The following is a 26,875-nucleotide window of genomic DNA, read 5'->3' as shown; positions in this document are numbered from 1 at the left end:
TTATGCTTCCTTTTTTTAATGCTTCCTCTTAATGAGGGTCTTAAGTTGAGGAATATAGTAGAAGGACTCTTTTTATGGACATGATTGTTTAGGTTCTACAAGTCTGGAAAATTAACAGGTGAAAAAAGCAAACCAGTAAGGGAAACTTGTAGTAATATTTAATCAATGAAAAATCAAATTCACTAAGACATGTATTGTAACCTATTTTACAGTCATAAAAAATCTAATTTGAAAATTGTGAAATATATGTAAGATAAGAAAAGCATTGGATTAACTTAACACTTTCCCATACAGAAAACTTTTGACTCTTGAAAGATATGTTTAACATGACCTATTTCCTAATTTCTTTTTATTTCCACCTCTGATAGGTTGGTGGTTTGATGCTTGTGGTCCTTCCAACTTAAATGGAATGTATTACCCACAGCGGCAGAACACAAACAAGTTTAATGGCATTAAGTGGTACTATTGGAAAGGATCAGGGTACTCTCTCAAAGCCACAACTATGATGATTCGACCAGCAGATTTCTGAATTTTTTGACATTCTCTATGAATGGCATCTTGTATTATCTTGAGAGACTTTATTTGCCAAGCATTTAAACACACAGCTGAATTTTCCTTTTTTCCACTTCAGAAAACATGCATTTGTGCACCAAAGGATCATGTTCTGAACTGCAGCACTGTAATATTCATCACTTTAACCTATACTTTTCAACTACTCAACACAAGACCTTCAATATGAGATAATATGGAATGAAAATGATCTGTTGGAAGGACTATAGAAAATAAATTTATGTTAAAGAGATTATCTAATAACATGAGGACTTTTCTCATAATCATTGGTGTTATGTGTGAATTTATCAAGTAAATAACTGGAACTGTGCAATATTCATAAATAACATAGCATCACTAACTTTAAACACAACACTTTGTTAAAGAATTCTATTACTCATAAACCTTCAATCCAGATTATTTTGTTTTATGCTATTTGTAGATTGTGTAAATATTCATAGTTTCATAATTTTGCATCACACCCAGTATTAAAATAAAACTATCCTTTGTAAAATCCACTAAAAGTCATTAAAACACATATTCAGGGATTTCCTTGGAACAAATACTAGATGGCTTAATTAATATTTGGGGAAGAAGAAAAGAAAACCTAAATTTTTACTCTTCCATTTTAAATTTTATTTTGGAAAAACAGCATATTTACACACGAATTGTTGTTGGCTGCTTAGTTTTAAACACATTTCAGAATGAATACTTTTTGACTGTATATTTAAAAATCTAGATCTCTGATATTTTCATTGTGGTATGTATTTCATTGCAATTTATATGAAGAGTACACTATTTTCCTTACCATTTGTGAAACATAAAATTATCTCAAATAATTAAATATTACTTATCAAATAAGATAATTGTTTTAGTTTAAATTTTTAAAAAATTTACTTGGGATCATTTAAGCTCTGTACAGTTGTAAAATTAAACTATATGACTATGATTCAAACCAAGAAAAAATGGCTTTTGAGGGCGAAGGAAGAACTACAGATGTCATTTCCTGAATAAGTTTTACTATCTTCTTGGGGTTTTTTTGTTTCTGTTTTTTTTCATCATCTAACAAGATGCTTTTCAGAGAGAGAACAGCATTTAATTTGCAGTTAAAAAAATGACTTCCATTTAAAACAACTATTTTCTCAGTGGCTTCAAATTCAATCAAAAACACTTTTGGTGCTGTAATTTCATAATGATTTTGCCCCCTCCCAAATTATCATTAAATTGAAGAAAAAATCATTAAAGACAAAAAGATTTTTTCATTTTTTCTTGAACAATGAAAATATTTATTAAGTTCCAAGGCACTTTCCAGATTTTTTACAAGTACTCAACAGTAGTTTTTAAAATACACTTCTGATTTTAAAACTCCAGATATAAACTCGTGGAAACACTACCATGGACCAGTTGATTCACAGGCAATTTCTACATAGTTTAGACCTTACAAAAAGTGAATTTGTAAAGCTTATTTGGATTCTTATACTGCTACTACACCTTAATTTATAGAACTATCACTTGTATTTGCAAGTTCAGAATCAAATCATGGATTTTTTTTTCCCTTTATGTATTACTATACTTAAGAATGTAAAGTGGCCAAGCAGCCAAAGAATCTAAGAACACTTAAAAAGTTTTCCTTAATATAAATCTAATAGTAAATATATGATGAAAATCTTAATACAGATATTAAAATAAAAACATTTGATAAGAGAAAAAATATTTAAAAGACTACAATTAACCTAAAGTATATATCTGAACCAAGTATAATGATCAGTATGACAGAGTGTGGGTAAGGAAAGATATGGCAGGGGAGAGAAGGGGGGAAAGACAAACTTATTACTCAATTTGAATGGAAAGTTTTCAAGAAAATTCCCACAATACTGTGGATTTTAACTTACAAAACACACCATGAGGTTACTCAGGCTACTACAGATATTCTAATTTAGGAGGAAAAAGTTTAGTGGTATTTTTCCTTTATGCTTCAATTCCTAAAACAGTATTTTAAACAAAAGACACACTCCTGCTGAGAGACATTCCTATTCTATTAAAAAAATATTTGTAAAGTCAGAAGGAAATCAAAATAATATTCTTAAAACAAAAACAACAAACAACCATGATAACCACAGTAGGGCAGAGTTCAACTCTCTTGTTAACTTATCCCATGTAACATAATCAACTGAGTAACAAGGAGAAAGACTCAAAGTAGAGAAAAAACACAAGCAATCAGTCTTTAGAATAGATATAATTTGGGGGATTAAATCATTGTACATCTTTGTCAACACTTCTGAAAAATAAATCCAACCTCAGTGCAACCTTGCCCTAACATGGTCTTCACATGACTCTTAACAGTATTAATTATTCTCTTTAAAAAGTGGATACAAGAATAGTTTTACTGGGAGTATTGACTCAGAGCTGAGTAATGTTTAAGTTCATTGTAGAACTATATATAAAACACTTAAAAATCCTGTAATTCTCTTCTACTTTATCAATCTATCTTCGTTCACAGCTTGTACAATCATTGGAAGAAATGAAAATAATGGCAGGAGATAAGATACTACTGCCATTCCAGGCAGATCCAAATATTTAAACATCTGATTTGCTTCGTTTTAAGAACTCCATAAATTTTAAAGTGCTGTATAAATATTCTATTGTTATCATTAAAAATAACTTTTGTAGTATTTTATGCTAAGTTTTATTCCTGGGTTGGTTCACAAATGCTACTTAAATTTCTGAATGTCTCTGGGAAGTAGGTAGAGAACAAACGGGTTAAGCTCTGTATATATCTTCCTAGTTAAACATACTGCATCTTTACCAAAGGAATTTTATTATTCCTTATCTCTCATTCTCTCACAATCTGGTGAGAAAATCAAATGGCACGCACAAATATAATATAGCACTGGACTTACAGAAGCTGCAGGGAATTTGTCTGAAAGTTCATATGGCTCCTCTGAAACCCAATGGCCACACTCCAAAGACCACAGTACCTACAAATGGAACAGAAAGCAGTTCACTTCTGGATTTATTGTACTTTTACTAAATAATAAAAAGGAGCAACTTTGAAGATACAGGAAAAAAAGAACAATAAAATCTGAACAGCAACAGTTATCCATTCCATATCTCTGAAACAAATATCTATGTGAATACTAAATTACTTTCAAAATAATAATGTTGCATAAATACTACAAATTCTAATAAAAACTTGGTAAAGAGGCTCATGGTGACTAGAAATCTCAGTTACAACCTTGCATTGGCAAATGCTGGGAAGTAATATTTTTAATTATTATATATGTTTTGGAAAAATTGTAATAGAGAGTAAATTTTCAGCGTCATTTAGAGCTTGATTAAAAGGAAAATTCAGGTTATTATTACTATATGCTTCTTAAAAGATAAATTAATCAAAATAATCATCAATGTAATAATAAAATAATAAGAAAAAATTAATAAAATAAACATCAATCAGGACAGTGGCTCTTAAAAATCAGCACCTCTATCTTAAGAAATGGTCAACATTTTTCCATTATGGAAAATTACTATAATGCATTTTATCACCACTTAATGATTTATAAAGGGAAATATCCTTTCATGGTCCCAGAGATATATAATATCCCATAGGCAAGCTTTAATGACTGCTATTATTTTAGCTTGTAGCATTGTTAGTGTTGAAAGTTATTTTTTGCTTTAAATTCAACCAAGATATCTGACTCACAGCAGTAAATTCCATTCAATGTCTACACACCCTGAAAATAAATATTTTCTTTTATATGCACTAAATGTATCACTCTAATCACAGTTAATCTGGCAGAATTAAATTACATTGGTATAATTTATAGAAGAGCTATAATATGTTTTCTTTGCTCTTTCAATGCATCCAAAGGTTTTCCACGATTGCTACATATAGGGTAGTCTAGATATTTTTGCTGAGTTTTCTTCCATGAATGATTCTTAACTATTCCTTTCTAAAACTTATCAAGTTCAGAGTCATTTATGTTATACCTGTTGATTTTTTACATCAACCTTTTATGTTTGTCCACTATATACTCAAGCTTATACTTAACCAGCTTGAGTCAACAAGGCTTTAAAAAAGAAAGAACTGATCATGCTTCTATAATATATAAATAAAATATGGCATATGATATATAAAATTTACAAAGTATATTATATACATCATCTGCATTCAGAGAAAAATACATTCCAACCCTGGTTTTCTGATGTTGAGTATAGTATTCTTTCAATTATATCATGCTTCAGGTCATTAATGTAGTCCTAGAATTTTGACCATGGTCAAGTCTCAGTAATAACAGTATTAATCAATGAACAAATATGCCTTGCGTGCTTGTGCAAGTAGGAAACTACACTAGACACAATAAGGAATATAATAAAACATGTTCCCAGCTCTCAAGGAGCTAAAAGTCTAATTGAATACAGTATATAATCACACAAAAAGATAACTAAACAATTAAGTGGTACAATTAACAGGTCACAGGATCCTACTTGCATCCCCCTTTTCCTTCCTATTCAATTTCCCTCAAACCAAGGACATAGGAGTTCTACTCTCCATTATTCTGAAACTCCTTTCTTTAAAACTATCTTTCACATTAGAGGGTTAGATCATGGTCTTAAAGCATTTGGTATTTGATCTTTAAGATTTCTTAAGATTATCAGAATGATTTTCTCACCTCCAGATCATTATCACCTTATGAACATTCCCATCCATGTTATCATATTTGATATATTAAGATTATTATTTTTGATCATATGTAGAAATCATAATAACAAGATTAATATATGCTCACTTTTTGCTAACACAATACTCTAACTCTACAATGCCAGAAAAAGTCTAAAGGGGGAAGGCTTCAGGACAATGGAACTTGGGACTTGTAATTTCCTACTTTGTGAGAAGGCGAAAGGAAGAAGGTAAAAGTTCTAAATAAGAGAAATGTCTTATCTTAGTTTATTTGGTCAAAGATTCCATTAAAAATTTATAAGTGTTTTGGGAATTTGTATAAGGAGAAAATTAAAGTTGGACTTGTCAAGGAAGGCTTCACAAAGGTGGTGAGGTTTGGGTTAAGTCTTGATGGATATGAACAACAGAGTTGGCAACTTGTGGAGAGGGCTACAGGCCGAGCAAATGGCATGAACAAAGGGTTTGGGTAAAGAAACATAAGCTATCTGGAGAAGAGAGAATAGCTCAAATAGGCTGAATAAGAGGATTTATATAGGCAGGATTATGATAAGATCATAGGACTATAGATATAGAGTTGGAAGGGACAATAGAGGTTACCTTTTGCCATCCCCTCATTTTGCTGATGAGGAAACTAAGGCAAAGAGAAACTAAATGAACTTGTCCAAAAATCATACATATAATTATATAGCAAAACTGAAGTTTGAACTCAGGTTGCTGAATTGTAAACCCAGGACTCTTTCCATTACATCATACTGCTTCTCAATTCATATGGCTAGAAAACAAAATACAATGAATGACTACCATGAGCAAAGGACTTTGCTTAAATACTTTACAGAAAAAAACCCCAGGAAAATGGTAAGATGGGTCCAAATAACAAGTGGGCATTAAATGTCAGGTTCATCTCTATTTGATAAAGATAAAAGGAAGTGAATGGAAAAGGATCAGAGGGAGAGACAAAAATTATTTATATATATAAACGTGTGTGTGTGTGTTTGTGTAAAAGATAAGACAAAGAAAGCCTCAAAGAATTACAAGATTGTTTATCTTGGAGAAGGAAAGTTACATGGAACTACTTTACAATTATCTTGCATCTTGAAAAGTCTTCTCATAATAAATGGTTGCTAGCTGCCCTAGAGAAATGAGGCAGAAAAAATAAAAACTGGATTAAAATGCAGCGCAGAGAAATTAAAAAATGTCTAGGGGATATATAAGATGATAGTAGAAAGCATGAAACACAGCCTATATGGTCAACGATGTGTCCAAAAGGCAAGACAGACATTTATATTGATAAACTGCAGATATATTTATAAACAAAACTACTGATTTTACAAATGAAATTGAGAAATTTTTTTGAGGGGCAACTGGGGTTAAGTGACTTGCCCAAGGTCACACGGCTAGTAGGTGTTAAGTGTCTGAGGCTGGATTTGAAGTCAGGTTCTCTTAACTCCAAGGGCAGTGCTCTATTCACTGCGCCACCTAGCTGACCCAGAAAAAAATTTTATGAAATATTTTGCACATGGATTTAATTGTAAAATGTGGGAGAGGATGACCAGGTTGTTAGATATCTGAATCCACAGGATGCATATTTGTCTAGATATGTGTTTTACATATTTCTGAAATCTTTTAAGTTTTTCTCTTTGCTGCAAAATCCTAATGCTGAGTTCAGAAGAGGCAGAGTAGCATTCCTATGGCTCTAATACAGAGGATCAAAATTACATGGCCAAGAGAATAAAAATGTTAGAATTTTATGGAAATCAAAACATTTCCAAAGCAGTTTGGTATATCAAAATTCAATTCAATACATTTTAATTAAAAGTTAATTTTCTTGATTAACAAGAATTGAAAAGTTAAGCTGAAGCAAGATTATACTATACTTTAAGACTATGAAATTTGTATTTTATCCTCTACAATAAATAGTAGTTGGTGTTGCTAGTTTCTCTTTTTAAAACAAAAGAATAGGGGCAGAGCCAAGATGGTAGAGTAAAAGTAGGTACTTAATTAAGCTCCTGCACCAACCACCACCAGTACTTGTAAAATATGATTCTAAAATAATTTTAGAGCTATAGAACTCACAAAGTGACAGAGAGAAACAAATCTCCCACTGAAGGCAACCTGGCAGGCTTACAGGAAGGGTTGATTACACAGGGTTGGGAGCCAAGTGCAGTCCTGTGTGAGCCACTTGCACCCAGATCCAGGGCAGCCCTGACCAGTGGCTCAGATCAGCCAGAGAAGACTTCAGGTGAGTGAATCACCAGTAGTTGTGGTGGTTTTCAGACTTCTCAACCCATAAATGCCAAAGAGAAAGTAAAAGGTCAGTAGGAAACTCGGTTGGAACCAGGTGACAGAAGAGCATGGTCTAGGCCCTGCCACTGGGGTGAGAGGTGGCAGAGGTATGGCAGTTACAACTGCTACCACCTGGCTGCCTCTGGAGCTCCTGGCCTGCAGATCCAGGGGGACCAAGCAACCATTCAGAGGGTAATTGCACTTGCTTTGACCTGCTTAGATCTGGGTCATAGTCATGGGTGGTGGTCCTGGGGTGAGGAACACCAGTGTCCAGGGCTTGTGGGGGCTGTAGAGAGAGGTGCCCTCCTCAGACCTCTGACAACATATGTGAAAACCCCAGCAATTTGGGACACAGTTCTCTCCGCTAGGGAAGCAGAGTTCTACACTGGCAAAGAGCTCAAAATTCAAGTAATTGGCTGGCAAGATGAGCAAACAGAGGAAGCACAATTAGACCAGAGAATCTTTTTGGGGGGACAAAAAGGATCAAGACAAGGAACCAGAAGAAGACAACAAAGTCAAAACTCCTGCATCAAAAGCTTCCAAGAAAATATGAACTGATTATAGGTCATGGAGGAGCTCAAGAAGGATTTTGAAAATCAAGTAAGAGAAGTGGAGGAAAAATTGGAAAGAAAAATGGTAATGATGCAAGAATATCAGGAAAAGTGAGTCAAGAGCCTGCTAAAGGAGAACCCAAAAAATGCTGAAGAAAATAACACCATAAAAAATAGACTAACTCAAATGGCAAAAGAGGCCCAAAAAGCCAATGAGAAGAATGCCTTAAAAAGCCGAAATGCCCAGATGGAAAAGTAATTTCAAAAACTCAGTGAAGAGAATAATTCCTTCAAAATTAGATTGGAGCAAATGGAAGCTAATGACTTTATGAGAAATCAAGACACTATTAAACAGATCCAAACAAATGAAAAAATAGAAGGCAATGTGAAATATCTCACTGGAAAAACCACTGACATGGAAAATAGATCCAGGAGAGAGAATTTAAAAATCACTGGAAAACCTGAAAGCCATGATAGAAAAAAAGACTAGAAATCATCCTTCAAGAAATTCTCAAGGAAAACTGCCCTGATATTCTAGAACTAGAAAGCAAAATATAAATTGAAAGAATTCACCAATCACCTCTTGAAAAAGATCCCAAAAAGAAAACTCCTAGGAATATTATAGCCAAATTCCAGAGTCCCCATGGGGGTCAAGGAGCAAATACCGCAAGCAGTCAGGAAGAAACAATTTGAGTATTGTGGAAACATAATCAGGATAACACAAGACCTAACAGGTTCTACACTAAGGGATCAAAGGGCTTGGAATATGATATTTCAGCGGTCAAGGAGCTAGGATTAAAACCAAGAAACACCTACCCATCAAAACTGAGTATCATGCTTCAAGGGAAAATGTGGTCATTCAATGAAATGGAAGACTTTCAAGTATTATTTTTTTTTAATTTTTGTGTTTTGGAGGGTAATTGGAGTTAAGTGACTTGCCCAAAGTCACATGGCTAGTAAATGTGTCAAGTGTCTGAGACCAGATTTGAACTTAGGTCCTCCTGACTCCAGGGCTGGTGCTCTATTCATTGCGCCACCTAGCCGCCCCCTACTTTCAAGTATTCTTGATGAAAAAAACAGAACTGAACAAAAAAATTTGACTTTCAAATACAAGAAGCAAGAGAAGCATAAGAAGGTAAACAGGAAAAAGAAATCATAAGGAACTTATTACCACTCAACAACATTCCTACATGGAAATACAATAATTATAACTCATGAGACTTTTCTCAGTATGAGGATAGTTGAAGGGGATATATATGTATGTATAAATACGTATGTGAGTGCATGTATACATGTATATGTATACATAGAGGGCACAGGATCAGTTGAATAGGAAGGGATGATATCTAAAGAATAAAATTAAGAAGTGAGAGAATATAATGGGAGGAGAAAGTGAGAGAAAATTATCTCAAATAAAAGAGGCAAAAGAAAATTGTTACAATGGAGGGGAAGAGCAGGAGGGTGAAAGGGGATGGGTCAGCCTTACTCTCATTGGATTTGGCTTAAGGAGGAAATAATATACACACTCAATTGGGTATCTGACCCTACAGGAAAGTAGAGGGGAAGGGGGATGATAGAAGTGGGATGATAGAAGGGAGGGCAGTTTGGGGGAAAGGGTACTTAGAAGCAAACACTTTAGAAAACAAACAGAGTCAAAGGATAAAATAGAATAAGTGTGGGGGGTGGGATAGGATGGAGGGAAATATAGTTAGTTTTTCACAATATAACTACTTTGGAAACATTCTGGGTAACTACAAATGTACAATCTATACCGAATTGCTTGTCTTCGCAGTGGGGGTGAGTGAGGAGGGAAGAAGGGAAAGAACCCAGAAATCAAAGTTTTAAAAACAAATGCTGGGGACAGGTATGTGGATGTAATGGGAATGTAAATTTTTAAGATCTTCCCTGCCCCTAGGCTAAAGTGCACCCGGAGTCTGGGGTGGGAGGCTTGTTTTTCAGTAGATACTTTTTGATTGGCCAGTGGGTCCAGAAGGTTGTTACATTCTCTGAGCCAGGAGAAGGCTATATAAACCCTGATTTGAGGTTTTGTTTTGGGGCTCACTTTGAGAAGCATTCTGTGATTTGATCAGATGAGACTCTGGAAAGCCGTTGTTAAGAGCCCCCCAGCTTTGAAAAACCCAGATGTTGATTTGGTATGGATGTAATGGTTGGACAGTTTGGAAACCTGTCTACTTGATCTGTTTCTCTGTCTTGATAATTCTGTCTGTATACTCTGAAGTTCGGGGTGCTGACCTTTTTCCCCTGAACTAGGTAAATGATACATATTTAACTAATTAAAGTAAGGTTGTTAACCCATTTTGAGTTGATTTCCTTTAACAAAGCAGATCTAAGAACCTCTGTTGGCAGCCACCCTGGGGACGCTGGGGTGCTTGCTGCTACAGTGGCTCAGTGAAGAGAACACCAGCCCTGGAGTCAGTAGGACCTGAGTTCAAATGTGGCCTCAGACATTTAACACTTACTAGACATGTGACCTTGGGCAAGTCACTTAACTCCAATTGTCCTGCCCTCCCCCCTTCAAAAAAAAAAGCAAATAAAAGGTAAAAAAATTGTTTTTTACATGCAACTGGGAAATATATACAGGCACTGGGGTATAGAAATCCATCTTGCCCTACTTGAAAGTTGGGGGGGTGTGTGGGGGAGGATATAAGACAGCAGATTGGGGGAAGGGGTATTCAGTAGGCTCACTATCTTAGGGTGGAGGGTAGGGAAAAGACAGGGAGAAAATTTGGAACTCAAAGTCTGGTGCAAATGAATGTTGAAAACTAAAAATAAATAAAAGATTAAAAAAACAAAGGAATAATTTGATTTACTTATCAAAAAAAATATGATAGTTGTTTGAACCTGATGGATGGGAGTGGAGAACAGATTGGAGGGAAGGAAACCAATTAGGAAAATATCAAAACAGTCCAGGCAAGGTGAAATGAGTATCTGGATTAGAATGGTGACAATGTGAGTGAAGTGAAGGGACAAACAAGCAAATATTCTAGAGGTAGAACTGACAGGTCTTGACAGTTGAGAGGACATGGGGAAGGGGGTGGGGTGGAATTGAGAAAAGGAAGAGAATGAAATGACTTTTAAGTTTCTCCTTTGTTTAATTAGGAAAAAGCTCTCAACAGAAATTGCAAAGTTGTTAGGAAGGGCAGGTTTCTGGAAAAAGGTGGGTTTAGTTTGTGACAAATTGAGTTTAAGGTGCCGTTGGAACATCCAGCTGAATGCAGTCTCTACAGGCATCAGAAAGTATGGGACTAAAGTTCAAGGGAGAAACCCGGGTTAGGAATGTAGATCAGATAGTCATCTGAATAGAGCTGACAACTGACATCAATGTTGTGTATGTTTTTTTTTCCTTTTTTTTTTTTGGAGGGCAACTGGGGTTAAGCAACTTGCCCAAAGTCACACAGCTAGTTTTTGTGTTAAGTATCTGAGGCTGGATTTGAACTCAGGTCTTCCTGACTCCAGGGCCAGTGTTCAATTCATTGAGCCACCTAGCCACCGCGTTGCGGATGGTTTTGAAAAGAGGAAGCAAAGAGAAGACCATAGAGAATAGTTATGAAAGAGGAGGCTGGATGAGGAAAAAAAAAGTATTAGTAAAAGAGACTGGTAGGAGAATGGTATTACAGAAACTGAGGATAAAGAGTAATAGGAATATAGAGTAGCCAACAATATGAAATATTTCAGAAAAGCCAAGAAGCCAGAGTAGGAGAAAAGAGAGCTAGACAAGGAAGAATAGGCATATATGTAAACACACATATCCCTACTTATTCATATATGTATATATCTTTAGATATATTAAATATATATTTACATATATGTGGGTGTATATATATATACATATATACATATATATACCCACACATATATATGTGTGCACGCATATATATACATATGGGGAGAGAGAGACAGAGAGTTTCAGTGGGCATATAAGATATGGCAACTAGATATAATCAGGCTTATATCTATAATACCCAAATAGTGCATCACTTTGTTCTAGGGTACAATGGTTTGAATTCCTATACAACAAGTATTTAAACTGCTTAGTTGAAAGACAGCAAAGAGTAGGAAATTCTATAGTACTGTCTTCATTACAATTGGTATCTTAAATATATCTAGGGAACCAACAAAGTATCTACATTAAAAAAAAAAAAGCTCAAGGGGCAGCCAGGTAGCACAGTGAGTAATAACACCGGCTCCACTGTCAGGATGACTTGTGGATCGAATCTGGGCTCATATACTTAACACCCACGCAGAAACACCTGGCCATGTAACCTTGAGCAAGTTATTTAACCCCAATTGCTTAGGGGCGGCCAGGTGGCTCAGCAAGTAAGAGCACCAGCTCCAGTGTTGGGATGACCTGGGGTTCAAATCTGGGCTCAGATACTCAGCACCACACCCAGAAATAACTGGCCGTGTAACCTTGAGCAAGTTACTTAACCCTGATTGCTTTAAAAAAAAAAAAAGCTCACTGTGACTTACATTGTTCACATATACTTTCACAATGTATGCCTTTTCAGAAGTTTATTTACGTTGCCTAGTAAAAAAAGTGAAAAGTCTCAAATCTTATTTTATTTCAGATAGGGGTCAAAATGAAAAAAGTAATCTTACAGAGTGTACTGATTGGAAGAGGGAATGAGTCTCATGTTTAGTGTGGAATTTGGGTTCATATGGAGTACACATTAAAATATCAACCGAAGCTAAACAACTTCTAGAAGACAAATTTGTATCTTCTGAGTTTGACCCATTTCCAAATGTTATGAAAATAAAATTATAGGGCATTTAAAGTTAAAGCTCAAAAGGCAAAACTGTTGAAGAAAATTTGTACTAAAGACTTAGTAACTGACACACTTCCTAATTTCCTTGACAATCCAAATTATTCCTAAATTGCCTTACAGTCCAAATCATTCTATTGCTTTGGGTATTTCCCTTAGATGACCATCTTTAATTTGAGAAGACTGTTGCAAATGGGGAAAATCAGATTTCTAGAATCTGAAAACAGAAATGGAAAGGCTGGTGTTTAGCAGCAAATGAATTAATGAAATACACACACACACCCCTATACTTCTTTAACCTTTATATGATGCCAACAAAATATTACAATGTGAAAATGATGTTTTACTGCATTTGTTGTCATATCATTTAGTTAAAAATCCTGATGAAGTGAAATAATTGCTTTTTCTTTGTTACATAGTTGCCTTATTATTAAACTAACAGATCTTCCTAAGACCATTTTCATTTTAAATAAGGAAGGTCTACCAAGCAAAAAAGGGATGACTGTCTCTAGTTTCATTTTTCATTTTATATACATATTGAAACAATATACCATAAACAACTTGAAGAAATGTTTGATCCTGGACAAGTTCCTTATCCTCCCTCTACCTCAGTTTACTCATTACTGAAATAAAGTTATTGGACTTGATGGCCTCTAAGGTTCGTTCCAGTTTTATGATCCTTTGATGTTATGTGTTATTTTAAAGATTTTTTCTCCTACTACCTCATACAATGCTCTGCACACAGCAAACTATATAAAATATGAATGAATGAACAAATCTATTAGCACTTAAATGCCTATTGTATTCTAAGCATTATTCCAGGTGTTAAAGACACAAAGACAAACATTGAAATATCTACTGTCTTCAAAGAGATTATTATGCTAATGGGGAAGATAGCATATACATAAATAGGCATATATATATGTATGTATATATATATATATGTGTGTGTGTATATATATATGTGTGTGTGTGTGTGTGTGTGTGTGTGTGTATATATATATATATATATATATATATATAAATATAAGGTAACCTAGTGGAGGAAGGAGGAGAGAGAAGGAGGGCACTAATAGCTAAGGAGACCAGGAAAGGCCTCATGCTGAAAGTGATGCTTGAGTGAAGTTTTGAAGGAAATAAGGGGATTTGAAAGAGGTGGAAATGAGGAAGGAGAACATTTTGGGAATGGAGGAAGGCAGTCACTGCCAAAGCACAGAAATAGAGATGTATGAGGAAGAGCAAGGCCAGTCTGGCTAGAATGTTGAGTATGCAGAGTAATATGCAATAAGCCTGGGAAGGAAGGATGAAATTTGGTTGTAAAGTGCTTTAAGTTCCAAACAGGAGTTTACATTTGACCATGGAAGTTACAGTAAGTCACTGGAATTAACTGAGTACAGAGGTGACATGATTAGATATGTTTAAGAAAATCACTTTGGCAGCTATGTAGATGACAGATCACAGTAAGGAAAGACTTGAGGAAGGAAGATTAATTAGAAGGTTATATGATGATCTAGATGAGAGTCTATGATGACTTAAGTGAGGAAAAAGACTCTCTAAGTTGAGAGCAGGGTACCTATACAAGAAATGTAAACATAGAAATGACAAGATCTGGCAAGTGATTTGCTGTGTGGGGTAAATTAGAGTGAAAAGTCAAGGATGACACTGAAATTCAGAACCTGGGTGATGGAAAGCAAAGTAGTACCAGACAGAAATAGGTCTAGAAAAAGGGATAGTTTGGGGAGAAAGGAGACTAAGTTCTATTTTAAACATGTTGAATTTGAGGTAAAATGTCTATGGAATGGGATCCAAGAACATTAGGATTGGATATATTGATCTATGAGTTGTCATCATCATAAAGATGATAATAAAGTCGTCAGTTTTCATTTATGGAACTGATGAAATCACCAAATGAGAATACGTAAAGATAAATGAGAAGCCTAGGACAGAACTTTGGGCAAACTAACAATTAGAGACTGGGATATAGATGATAGGACAGCAAAGAAAAGTGAGAAGTGATCAAACAGGTAAAGAGCTCTCTTTATTTAAAATACAATTAGTGGCATCTATGTAATTCTTTCAGGGCAGCTAGGTGGTGCAGTGGATAGAGTCCTGGGTCTAGAGTCAGGAACACTTCTCTTCCTAAGTTCAAATCTGATCTCAGACACTTACTAACTCTGTGACCCCAATGGGCTAGTCATTTAACCCTGTTTGCCTCAGTTTCCTCATCTGTGAAATGAGCTGGAGAAAGCAATGGCAAACCACTCCAGTATCTTTGCCAAGAAAATCCCAAAAGGGGTCATGAAGAGTCAGATTCAACTTAAAGGACTGAAAAAAGCAACCAATCTTTTTTTATTAAATGAAGAAATTGCGTCAAATTCAAATTTACATAATAAATGCTGCATTTAATAGGATATACTCATCATTAACTTCAGGACAGTAATAGCATAATAATCACTTTTATCAATATAAAGAATTTTTGAAGTATTAGATTAGTTGTAATTACAACTTCATTTGCCACATAATTACATTCCAAGCACCAAGATTATACACACACACACACACACATATAAAACACATATAGATAGATATTATGTACATTTATATATAATATATCAGCTATATACATCTCCCTGAATTTCAGTCCCACATCTCTAATTGCCTATGGGATATATCAAACTAGATATTCCAGAGATATCTTAAGCCCAAATCTAAACTTGTGATCTTTTCCCAAAAACTCTCCCTCTTTACAAATTTTCCCTGCTAGCCTGCCATGACTGTCCTGATCTCCTCCTACAGCCCCTGCCAAGAGGAAGAGGTTAGGAGAGAGCATTCTAGGGATGGGGAACATCAAAGGCAAAGGTTGGTATAGCACTTTTCTTCACAATAAGCCTTTGAGGTGGGAAGTGCAAGTATCAATACCCCCCCATGTTATAGATGAGAAAAGTATATGAAGAGCTACCGTGTTTCCCCAATAATAAGACACTGTCTTATTAATTTTTTTGGACAGAAAAACACCAGAGGGCTTATTTTCAGGGGAGGGCTTATTTTAATGAACATTGACAGCAATTTTAATAAACAGGTAAATGTGAACAAAAAAATGTACCTTTATTCAATAATGAATTCAATAAAGAACAGGGTGACGCGCTCACTGCTGCAGCTCTGATTGGATGCAGCTCAGAGCGCGGCGTGCGTTTCACCGGGGGGAGGGGGAGACGGTGCATACAGAGGGTACCATAATGTAGCGTGTAGTGCAGGGGATCACCTTCACTACAGTAGCAATCTCAATAGGGCTTATTTTCGAGGGAGGGCTTATTATCGGGGAAACATGGTACCATATAGAAGGGGAAATAGACTTGTTCTCCTTGGCTCAAGAAGGCAGAAGTAGGTACAACTGAAAAGAGGCAGACTTATAGGTGATATTAAAAAAATCCTTTCTAACATATAGGACCATCCAAAAGTGTAATGGGAGGTAGTGGAAGTATAAATATCATGTGAGGTGACAGTGATTTAACTTGCTAGTAATGCTGTAGAGAAGATTCCTATAGAGGTACAGGTTGAACAAGATGGGCTCTTAGGCCTCTTCCTCACTCTAAGAATAGGTGACATTCAAAATAATTAGGGTCTAACTTCAAAGTACTTTAAGACTAAGTGAAAATCATACAGAATAAACTTTATACCTAAGTGTTAACAGAACTGTTGTTTTAAAAAAGAAGGATCAAAATAAAGGATGATAAGTTTAGAAAAAAAAATATGTTCCAATAATGGGTTTTGAAATAGGTTGTCAGAAAAAAATAATTAAAAGAGACTAGTATTGATCCATTGATGAATATCCAGTGTAGAATGAAAATAGAAATATTCCAAACAATTCATCTGAAAGACCTTTTAATATTTGGTTCTGGAGCAGCACAATTTTTAATCCCTTAATTAATTTTGACCATTTGAAGTCTATAACCATAGATCTAGCCATGAGAATCTGGTCAATTTCATAATATTTTCAAAGTTTACTTTATTCCTTTATTTTTCAAGTAAAACACATTTAGATTGGGGGGAGGTGTTTTTTTTTTCTTTTATAATGATGCAGACATCTTAGCTAACTATGTTTCAACTGTTTTAAGGTGGTGGTGGTGGTGTGAGTATTCACTCCTACCTATAGAGGCTATTCCAAAAATCTTAAGCTTTAGTAGCTTAAAACTGCACCAAGATCTTTTTGGATACCATGTGTATTATAAAACAGGTGAACAATAAAATAAATGCTCTGCAAGACGTATTTCACGTATCAAGCGCAATAACAATGAGAGAAAAAAATTATCATTAGGAAATTATATATAAGAAAGTGAAAAATTCTAAATAAAGTACCCAATTTTTGCTACCAGAAAACAAGTAAGTACACTTTCAGTTCTTCTCAGTAAAAAGAATCTAAGATTTGAAGTCAAAGTATTTGGGTTGGAATATGACTGTGTTGCCACTCATGTAATCCTAAGCAAGGTAATTAATTTCTCTATGCCCATTTGTCATGTATAAAATCAGTGGCTCCATTATCTTAAAATCTTTCAACTCTAAATTCTATGATCCTATGATCCTATGGACTGAGCAAATCAGTCAGTCAACAAATATTTAGTAAGCACTTACTATATGCTATGTACTATATTAACCATTAGAGCCATAAAGACAAAAATACTGTCTTTGTTCTCAAGGACCTCACATTCGAATGGATGAGACAACATGCATATATAATTATAAGTGGAGAGTGGTAAAATGTAAGAGGATCAGAAAGTAGAAAAGATCAATTTATAAAATATTTTACATGCCAAAGAGAGAAATTTATATGTGATTTTAAAGGTAATAGGGAGCCACTGGAGGTGACTGAGTATGGGGAATGAGAGAGTTAGACCTTTGCTTTAGGAATATCACTGTGACTAAGTGGAGGCCTAGAAAGATAGAGAGACCTTGAGACAAGGAGACCAATTAGAAGAATATTACAATAAACCAGGTGAGAGGTAATGAGGGCTTATATTAGGGTGGCGGCTGTGAATGGAGAGGTGATATAAAGGAGAGTTGATGTAAAGGTAGAAATGAAGAGTTTTCCAACAGACTGGATATGTCTGTTGAAATGAGTGTGACTTATTTCAAGTCAAGGATGATAAGCCTAGACTTCAAACTGTCAAAATTAATGAAGGGATTAAAAAATTGTGCTGCTCTATAACCAAGTGTATTAAAAAGTCTTTCAAATGAGTCCAATTGTTTGAAATACTTTTAATAGAATGGTGGTATGTACCCTTAACATTAATGGGAAAGTTGGGGAGAAGGGAATTTTTGTTAAACAATAAAAATCTTAAATGAACTTACTATCATATGGTTTATTATTCTTAAAAAGGGGACAGATAATGATACTAATCAATTTGTTAGTCTTCCCTCAAATTTTAGGTACCCAAACCTGAAAAATTGTTAATATTTCTCTTTAATAAGCCCTTATAAGTGATATTCTGTAGGGGCAGCTAAGTGGTGCAATGGATAGAATGCTGGGCTTACTAGCTGTGTGACACTAGCTAAGTCATTAACCTCTTTATTTGCTTCAGTTTCCTCCTATGTAAAATGGGGATAATAACGTCACTTAACCACCCAGGGTTGCTGTGAAGATCAAAAGAGATAATAATTATAAAGCTCTTAGCACAATGCCTGGCATACATAAAAGGTTATATAAATGTGAGCTAATATTAGTAATTATTATAAGAAATCACAACTGTACTTTTTCTAGAATGATTTAAAAATAAAAACAGAGCTCTGTGCCATGTATCTGATAATGACCACCAAAAAAGAAAAGAACAGAAAGTCAAACTTTGGTAGTTAGGTGATTAAGGAAAAAAAAACCTTTAAATTTAGTTGCCTCTCTAACTATGGTGGTCATCACCAGACACATGGCAAAGAGTTCTGTTTTTATTTTAAGAGCATTCTAGAAAAGACATAAATGAGACATCTTATCATAACAACTGCTAATAATAACTAACAAACATTCTGTGGCTTTCTTTCACCTAGGGGGGAAAAACTTGTCATTCTAAGAAGGATATTAATTGAGCAGACCCTTCTTCATCCATTCCCTTAAAAACTGTGATATTCCTCTCCCTGCTCTAGCAAGTAGCTATACATGTATTCTATAACCTGAAATATAAAAGATCTCATTAAAAATCCTTAGTAGAAGGGTAAGGTCTCTATTTTCACTTCTACTAGTTGTTTGTAGTTTCTTTGCTAGGATACAGACACAGAAATAGAGACTGCACTATCATTCTAAATGGAGTATGTCCAATGCAGAACACAAAAAGACCATTATTTCCCTTGTTCTAGACAATGTGCCTTCTTTTAATACAGGCAAAGATCATATGTTAGCACCTTTAGTGACAAAGTTTTGCTATTATCTCATATGGAGCTTGTACTCCACCAAAAATGCTTGATCATTTATTATCCAAACTGTAGTCTAATGGTGTCTCCCCCCATGCTATCTTGTGAAGTTGATTTATCTGAACCTAAGAATAGAACTTTAAATTATGTCTATTATATTTCATCTTATTAGTTTTGGCCTACTATTCCACCCTGATATCTTTCTAATTCCTTTTGCTATCATGTGAGATGTAAGTTATCCCTCTCAGCTTAGTCATTTGCAAATTTAATAATCTTATCACCTGTGTCTTTATTCAACCCACTGGTAAAATATCATGAACAGTGAGCCACACACAGACCCTTGAGACATATCACTAGGGAGCTTCTTCCAATTTGATATTAAATCCTTTAATGATGACTCCTTAGGGAAATTAAAACAGTTACAGAAAAATTTACTATTCCATAGCAAAAACAGACCATCTTACCCACAAGGAGAATACTAGAGTCTCTGACAAATGCTTTACAAAAATCTAGGTACACAATATAATATTCCCCTTTCTAGTCCTCCAGTGACTAGCCAAAATCTATTACTCTGTTAAAAAAGGAAATGAAGTTAGTCTAGCAAGACATTTATAATTCTAGATTAGGATTATTTTGTTTAGTTCCCCAAGAGATATGAATTCTTTTAGAATCAGGATGATTTTGCTCCCAATAAGGGCTTTTTGAGAAGTATCTCTATGGCAAATAACTTCTATTAATCATTTGAAGATCTCACTTTGCATATAAATTCCACTAAATAGAATATACTTTTATTTTACTAACTTCTGTCTATTGCTCAGATTTCTGGTTTCTTCTCTGAGACACTAATAATTTTGTTTCCTTGGAAGAGTCTAGTTAGGTGTTAGCTTCAAAGTGGCACAGCAGATAAACAGCTGGGTCTGAAATCATTAACAAAAGAACTATGACTGCAAACACTTACTAGATATGCAGCCCTGGGCAACTAACTTAACCTCTGCCTCAGTTTTCTCAACTGTAAAATGGGGATATAACAGTACTCCTTCAGAAGTTTGTTGTGAGGATCAAATGAGAAAAATATTTGTAAAGCAATTATTGCAGGGGATGGCACTTAGTAGGCACTTAAAATACATGTTCCCTTCCTCTCAGTCAATAAATATTTTTTAGTAAGTATCTACTATGTTCCAGGTACTGTGCTGAGGTATGAGGATTCATAGAAAGGCTAAATACAATCCTTGTTCCCAAGGAGCACACAATCAAATGAGGGAAAGACAATATAAAAAAGGAAGCTGAAAAGCTGGAAGTATGGGGGTGGGGTGGAAGGCGGGGCAGAGAATGTGAATGCTCCCACCATGACAAACCCTGATGAGGTCAAAGATAAAATTTTTGAAGACCTGGAGATCTTTATCATCAATGTGCTGAAAGAAGACAAGTTTATAATTCTGGGTGACTATAATGTAAAAGTAGGCTCAGACTACCAGACTTGGCAGGAAGTCCTTGAGAGGAATGGAGTAAGAAAAAGCAACAGCAATGGTCCATTTACTACTAAAGACTTGCATCTCACTACCTTCTCATCACCAACAATATCTTTTATTTATCTAATTGTAACAAAACCCTATGGTTGCACTCTCACAGCAAACACTGGCATTTAACAGACTATGTCATTGTAAGGAAAAGGGAAAAACAGGATGTGTGAGTGACAAAGGCAATGTGTGGCACAGAGTGCTGGACTGATCACAGACATCCTTTCCAAGCTAAACAGTGACATTCAACAAAAGTGGTGGCCCCAAGGCAAGATGACCACCAGAAGATTTAATATCAACAGATTATAGAGTGCTTCTCTGAGTGGAAGAGTTTGTTGCTAACTTGGAGGAAAAGCTGAGCCAACATACAGTCAGCAACAATGAAGCAGGAAAGTAGTGGGTAGCTTTCAGAGATTTGGTGTACATTTATTCCTCTGGGTCAGAACACTTGCAGACATTAAGATTGGTTTGATGAAAATCTGCTAAACAAAAAACAAGAACTCGACGGGTTTTCCCAGTAGGATAGTTTGTTCATCTCTAAGAAAGCAGTATTTAATTCCACCAAAGTAAAGTACAAGTGAAGCTTAGAGAGATATTGGATTCCTGGCTCAGTAAGAAGGAAGGTGAAATTGAATTTTATGCTGATAGTAACTTTTCAAACTGCTATTATGATCCCCTGAAGGCTATTTATGGGCTAAAGACCTATTATTTATCTCAGCTATTCAATGTTAATAAAGCCACATTAATGAGTGATAAGTACATAATCCTGGAGAGATGGACTGAACACCTCCATAGTGTTCTCAATAGACTGCCATCAGCCAGTGCTGAAGCCAATGACCATTTACTTCAGGTTGAAGTCAATCCCTGCCCCCGCTGAATTTCTAACTGAAGAAGAGGTTTTGAATGTCATTAGGCTCCTTTTGTGTGACAAAGTGCCTGGTGCTGATTCTACTACAGCTGAAATTTAAAAGGCATCAATTGGTGAATAGTCAAACAAGTTGTGGTATATGGTTGTGATGGAATACTACTGTGCTGTAAGATATAATGAGCAAACCAATTTTAGAAAAACATGGAAAAACTTTTATGAAAAAAATGAAGTGAAATAAGAAGAACCAAGAGAACACTATGTAGAGCAGGGCTTCTAAAACTTTTCTACTTGTGGCCCCCTTTTGAGTTTCAGCAGCATTCATAGGCATTGCATGACCTGAGAGCATGTACAGTGCAAAGTGCGCATGCTTTGTGTTCAGAACAAAGGCTGCGATGAAACTGTATGATGCAACATGGGTAAGCGCTAGCAGAAACACTTGGATTCATTTCATGTTTGATTTTGAATTAATTTTTGTTTGCATATTCAGAAAACTTTTACTGTTGCCAAAATTTTGCAACCCCATATGGGGTCGCAACCCACACTTTAAGAAGCACTAGATAAAGTAGCAGCAATATTGTTTGAAGAGTAACTGTGAAAGACTAAGATACTCTTGAGTATTATAAATACTCATATCAATTACAAAGGACCTAATGAAGGAAGATGCTATCCACTTCCAGAGGAATAACTGATCAACAGAAATATGCATAATATGACTTTACACAAATACACACATATCCTTGTCAAATGGTTGCCTTTTGTAGTATAGGATAGGGAGGGAGGGAGACAGTTCAGAACTTAAAATATAACAAAAAATTAAATTAAAAATATTCAGGCAGAATATTTTAAAAGTACATTCTCTCCTGCTATAACATTTCCATGATAGTAACATTTTATAATTCCCACAGTTCACATTTGATTTCCAGAAAGTCATCAGGATGTCGGTCTATGCTTCCCATTTCAGAAAGTTCCACTTTGTTTTTCTTCTCCTTTAACAGCAAATAAATGACCTCTTCCAGACCGCTTAGTTCCCTTTTCCTACAATCCTACTTTCTTCTACCCTCTCCCTTAGGCTTAGAATTTTCTACTTAAATCCTCCATGCGATTTCTCTTAACACTATTAATGCCTGTTGTGTAAGTATTTTAAAGGCACAATTAGGGATGTTGAGAAGAAGCATTTCCAAACTAAAATACAAAAATGATCATCTCTTACCCCGGGATGAAGTCTTAAAAGTTATTAGAAACTATATGATGCATAATATGCCATCTGCAGTCAGTCCTGCTAGAATACGTTTCAAAAACATTTTATTTGTTCCAGTACGATTGATATGTTAATGAACATTTTGAGCATAAGGTAATTTCTAGGTTCCTATCTTTTTGATAGGTCAATGATGAAGTCTTTGACTATTATGCCCCTAATCCCATTTCTATGTGAGTTTGACAACACTGCTTTAGAGAATAAAATTTCATTGTTGGAAGAGAGTTTAAGGATTATGGAAGACCATAGGATTATAAGCGAAAAGCTGGAAGGACTTTATAGACAAGGAACACTAAGGCAACACTGCTTATAGCAGCAGTTTTCCATAGAATGTAAGTCTCCTGATTGTCTTTCCATTACACCTATAATACCTTTACAGTAATACAAATGAGTGCTTTCCCTCAAGTTGGAATAGTAAAAAAAAAAAATGGACAAATAAAATCTTGATACAGTCTACAATGTCAATATTATCATTATTTTGGTTACTAGTACTGCTATCAGAGGTGATATTGCTACTGAATGGATCAGATATCTCCAGAAGCCCATAAAAAAGAATAGATAATGCCATGAAGGGGTGATTAGTGAAGAATCAATAATAATGAATTTTCATTTAGAGGCATAAAACTGATAGATGAACAAAGGCTTGCTGAAACTATCAACTGAGGATCAAAAGGGTCTGTATGACAACTACCAACTACGCCAAGCAGCAAAATTCCATATGGTTGATAGCACTACTGGTGAAGTATAGAAGTAAAGGGGTGTCACAGAACCTATGTTTTTTCTTAAGTTTGTTTTTTTAGGCTTCAAAGGATGACTACTATGCTAATAAAAATTGTTTTAAGACAAATTATTTTAATTCTTGCAGTATTGGAGCAGATCTTAATCAGTACCTTGAGTTCTGACAAAAAACAAAGGAGTGGATATAAAATGGATATAATATTCGTTTTTAAAGGAAGTTTAGTAAAAAGGGCCCACTGAACAAGTAGGAAGAGTATATATTTTCCAACTGATATGATTTTGTATATCAAATCTTTATCTTAATAGTAGATTGAAATTTCAACACAATAATTCATTCCTTTTTATTGTATTTTATTATTTTAAAGTCTAAAACCAAATTAAATTAGGAACTCCCAAATTATTAATACTTCATTGTGAATTATTTTATTATATGTTTTCTTTAATGACAGGAAAGGAATCTTCTCTATGCTAGGGAGTACTAAAAGAAGCTGAGATTATTTTTCAAAATAAATTAAAATCCTAGAGATAACAGATAGGTGAAGGAAGGGGGTGTTGAAAAATAAAGAAAAGAGAAATGCTAGCCTGTTGCCCAAAAGGAAGACACACTTGAAGAATTATTGGCACTCAAATTCTACAACACAGAGGCACAGACACACATACAGATACAACATAGAGGAACAGACATAACCCTTAGCAGAGACATGCCTATATCAAAGTAGGAATAAAGTTTAAATAGTATTTCTTAACCTCTAAGAACTTGTGAGTGTTAAGGTTTAAGAAAGATATAGGATACCAATGTTTAGAGAATCTTGAAGAATAGGAGTGAAGACCTGATTTCTTTGGAGATTGTCAAGGGCTCAATGAAGTTTAAGAGTCTATTAACTTTTATCAGAAGGTTAATAAAGGATAATCAGACAGGAAAATAAATGCAACCTAGGAAGCTTGGAGATTTCAGACAGATAGGAGAAAAGAAAAAGAGGCCTGGAGTCATTGGTAGTGCTGAGCAACACAGCTTAGTGGTTGAGCTCAGATAATATTGAGAGCTGATGTAGGTATGTCTTTTTGAATAGAAGGAGAGGGAAGGGGAGTAAAAAGTGGGAAAGGCATGGGGAAAACATATCCTCTTTCCTATATACACTTAACTGATTTCTAGGTTGGCAGGGTCTAGAAGGAAGCATTCAATAAACAAGCATTTTTTAAATGGGCACTATGCTAGGCACAGCGGATAAAAATGCAAAAGGGAAACCATTTAAAAACAGAAAATAATTAGAGAATCCCTAATGGAATTCAGGGCCAGAGACCACCTTTTTTATAGATGAGGAAAGTGAGCCTTAAAGAGGTAAGTCACATAGGTAGATTTAGCACAGTTGGCTTTTAAACTCAGTTACTCTGAATCCAAATCCATACTCTTTTCACAACTTTATGATGCTCTTGTCTTGAAGATCCTTATCTATGCCTCCAGTAGCCACCTGATAAATGGGGGATTTTCCGAGAAAAAGTCTATGAACTCAGACTAGCATAAGAGTGGTGACTAATAAAGAGAGGGGGCTCTAATAAATAAATGAAAAGTATAATTGTATTAAAACATGAGAAAATCAAAAGGACAAAATAATGTAGAGAGAACAGGTCTGATGGCACTATTCAAATACTTAGTGATTGTAACATTTCCCTTTAAACATGTTTGTCTAACACCAAGCCTCATTTTTATTTAAGAAATAGAAAAAATACATACCAAAGGTGCCACCCTGGTCAAACTAATTTATTTTTATACTGATGTGTCACTTCCTGCTCTTTATGAACAGAAAATAAACTCTGGTTTGGGTTTTGAATTTGTGAGTGGCTGCCAATTTACTCATGAAGTAGAAAGAAACACAAGCTTTTACCTCTGTTGAAAACAATATACTGAACATTAGAAGCATACACTGCTGTAAACACAAGGAAATTACCAACATGATTCTTGAAAACAACAATTGAGGCTAAAACTTAATTGTTTAAAAGCCACCATGATTTTAACTTTTCAACATGCATAACTGAATCACATATAAACCGCAGGATTGGGAAGCACTACTGGAGTTCTCCTTTCCAAGTAATTTCCAAAGAATTCAGCAGAAACCCTGAAATATAAATATGCCTAGTATTGTTTCTCTTGGAGGATGACTTTTCATCTTGGCCAAGAAGCATATTTGAAGAATCCTGCCCCCCACACTGCTTGTTAATAAAAAAGAATTAATATGCTGACCCAAGGATGATGGGTGCGTAGATGAACTCCCAGGTCTATTGTTTGGGAATACATTGAAGTAATTAGAAAACACTCATCCTCTAGAAAACATTCAGGGGCAACAAGACACCCATCTTTAAAGATCTGATGGAGTGTCATTTGGAAGAGAGACTGTATTTGTTCCATTTGGTGCCACATGAAAGAACTAGAAGAAACTGATGGAGGTTACAGGCTTGATGTCAGTACAAACTTCCTAATAATTAGAGCTGACCCAAAATGGAATGGACTGCCTCAATAGGTAATATATTCCTCTTCACTGGGGATGTGCTAACAAAGACTGAGTGACACTTGTTTGGCATATTATAATGTGAATTCCTTTTGGATATGGGTTGGATGAAATAGCTACTAAGGTCCCTTACCACTCTTGAATTCTATGATTTCTTAATCCTTACTATAAAATTATACTTCTATGGCAGATATCAATATTATCTGAATGAAAACAGTAGAAAATATTGTCTGGGAGTTTGTATGCAAATTTATATATTAGATTCAAAACAGATGATTTGTAAAGACCCATACAGGCTTCTTTTTTTTCTGCTTTTATTTTATTTGAAAGGCAATTGGAGTTAAGTGATTTGCCCAAGGTCACACAGGTAGTTTGTGTGTGTGTGTGTGTGTGTGTGTGTGTGTTAAGTGTCTGAGGCCAGATTTGAACTCAGGTCCTCCTGACTCCAGGACCGGTGCTGTATTCACTGTGCCACCTAGCCGCCCCCATATAGGCTTCTAACATGGACTTTCTCCATCTTGAGTTGACAACTTGTGCCCTTCATACAAAAGGAAAAGATGGGGAGTATATCTATGATTTCACTGGTATAGGGAAGTCCTTGAAGAGGAAATTACCTCTACCAACAAAGGATTATACCTTCTATGCAATGTATAGTCTTAGAAAGTTACCTAGAACACTAAGGGAATAAGTGACTGAGATTGGGTCATACAGCCACTATGTGTCACAGGTAAGACTAGAACCAAAATCTTTCTTGA

General features: G+C 35.2%; 2 protein-coding genes across 5 annotated transcripts in view; one reads left to right on the top strand and one right to left on the bottom strand.

Moving 5' to 3' along the window:
* The window catches only part of ANGPT2 (angiopoietin 2), an 82,307-nt gene extending 79,086 nt beyond the window's left edge, over window positions 1–3,221 (top strand). For both annotated transcript variants that reach the window (XM_069065411.1, XM_069065412.1), the window contains one exon: window positions 369–3,221. In XM_069065411.1, the coding sequence (XP_068921512.1) occupies window positions 369–529 (161 nt within the window). In that variant the 3' untranslated portion in view covers window positions 530–3,221. The remainder of the gene's footprint in view (window positions 1–368) is intronic.
* The window catches only part of MCPH1 (microcephalin 1), a 389,489-nt gene that overhangs the window by 205,987 nt on the left and 156,627 nt on the right, over window positions 1–26,875 (bottom strand). For all 3 annotated transcript variants that reach the window (XM_069065409.1, XM_069065408.1, XM_069065410.1), the window contains one exon: window positions 3,450–3,527. In XM_069065409.1, the coding sequence (XP_068921510.1) occupies window positions 3,450–3,527 (78 nt within the window). The remainder of the gene's footprint in view (window positions 1–3,449; window positions 3,528–26,875) is intronic.

Source organism: Petaurus breviceps, unplaced genomic scaffold (genome assembly GCF_028583685.1).
Source record: "Petaurus breviceps papuanus isolate PSGF00001 unplaced genomic scaffold, PetGlider_PUasm1.0 90686, whole genome shotgun sequence".
Taxonomy (NCBI): Eukaryota; Metazoa; Chordata; class Mammalia; order Diprotodontia; family Petauridae; genus Petaurus; species Petaurus breviceps.
This window is presented reverse-complemented; position numbering and strand designations above follow the sequence as displayed.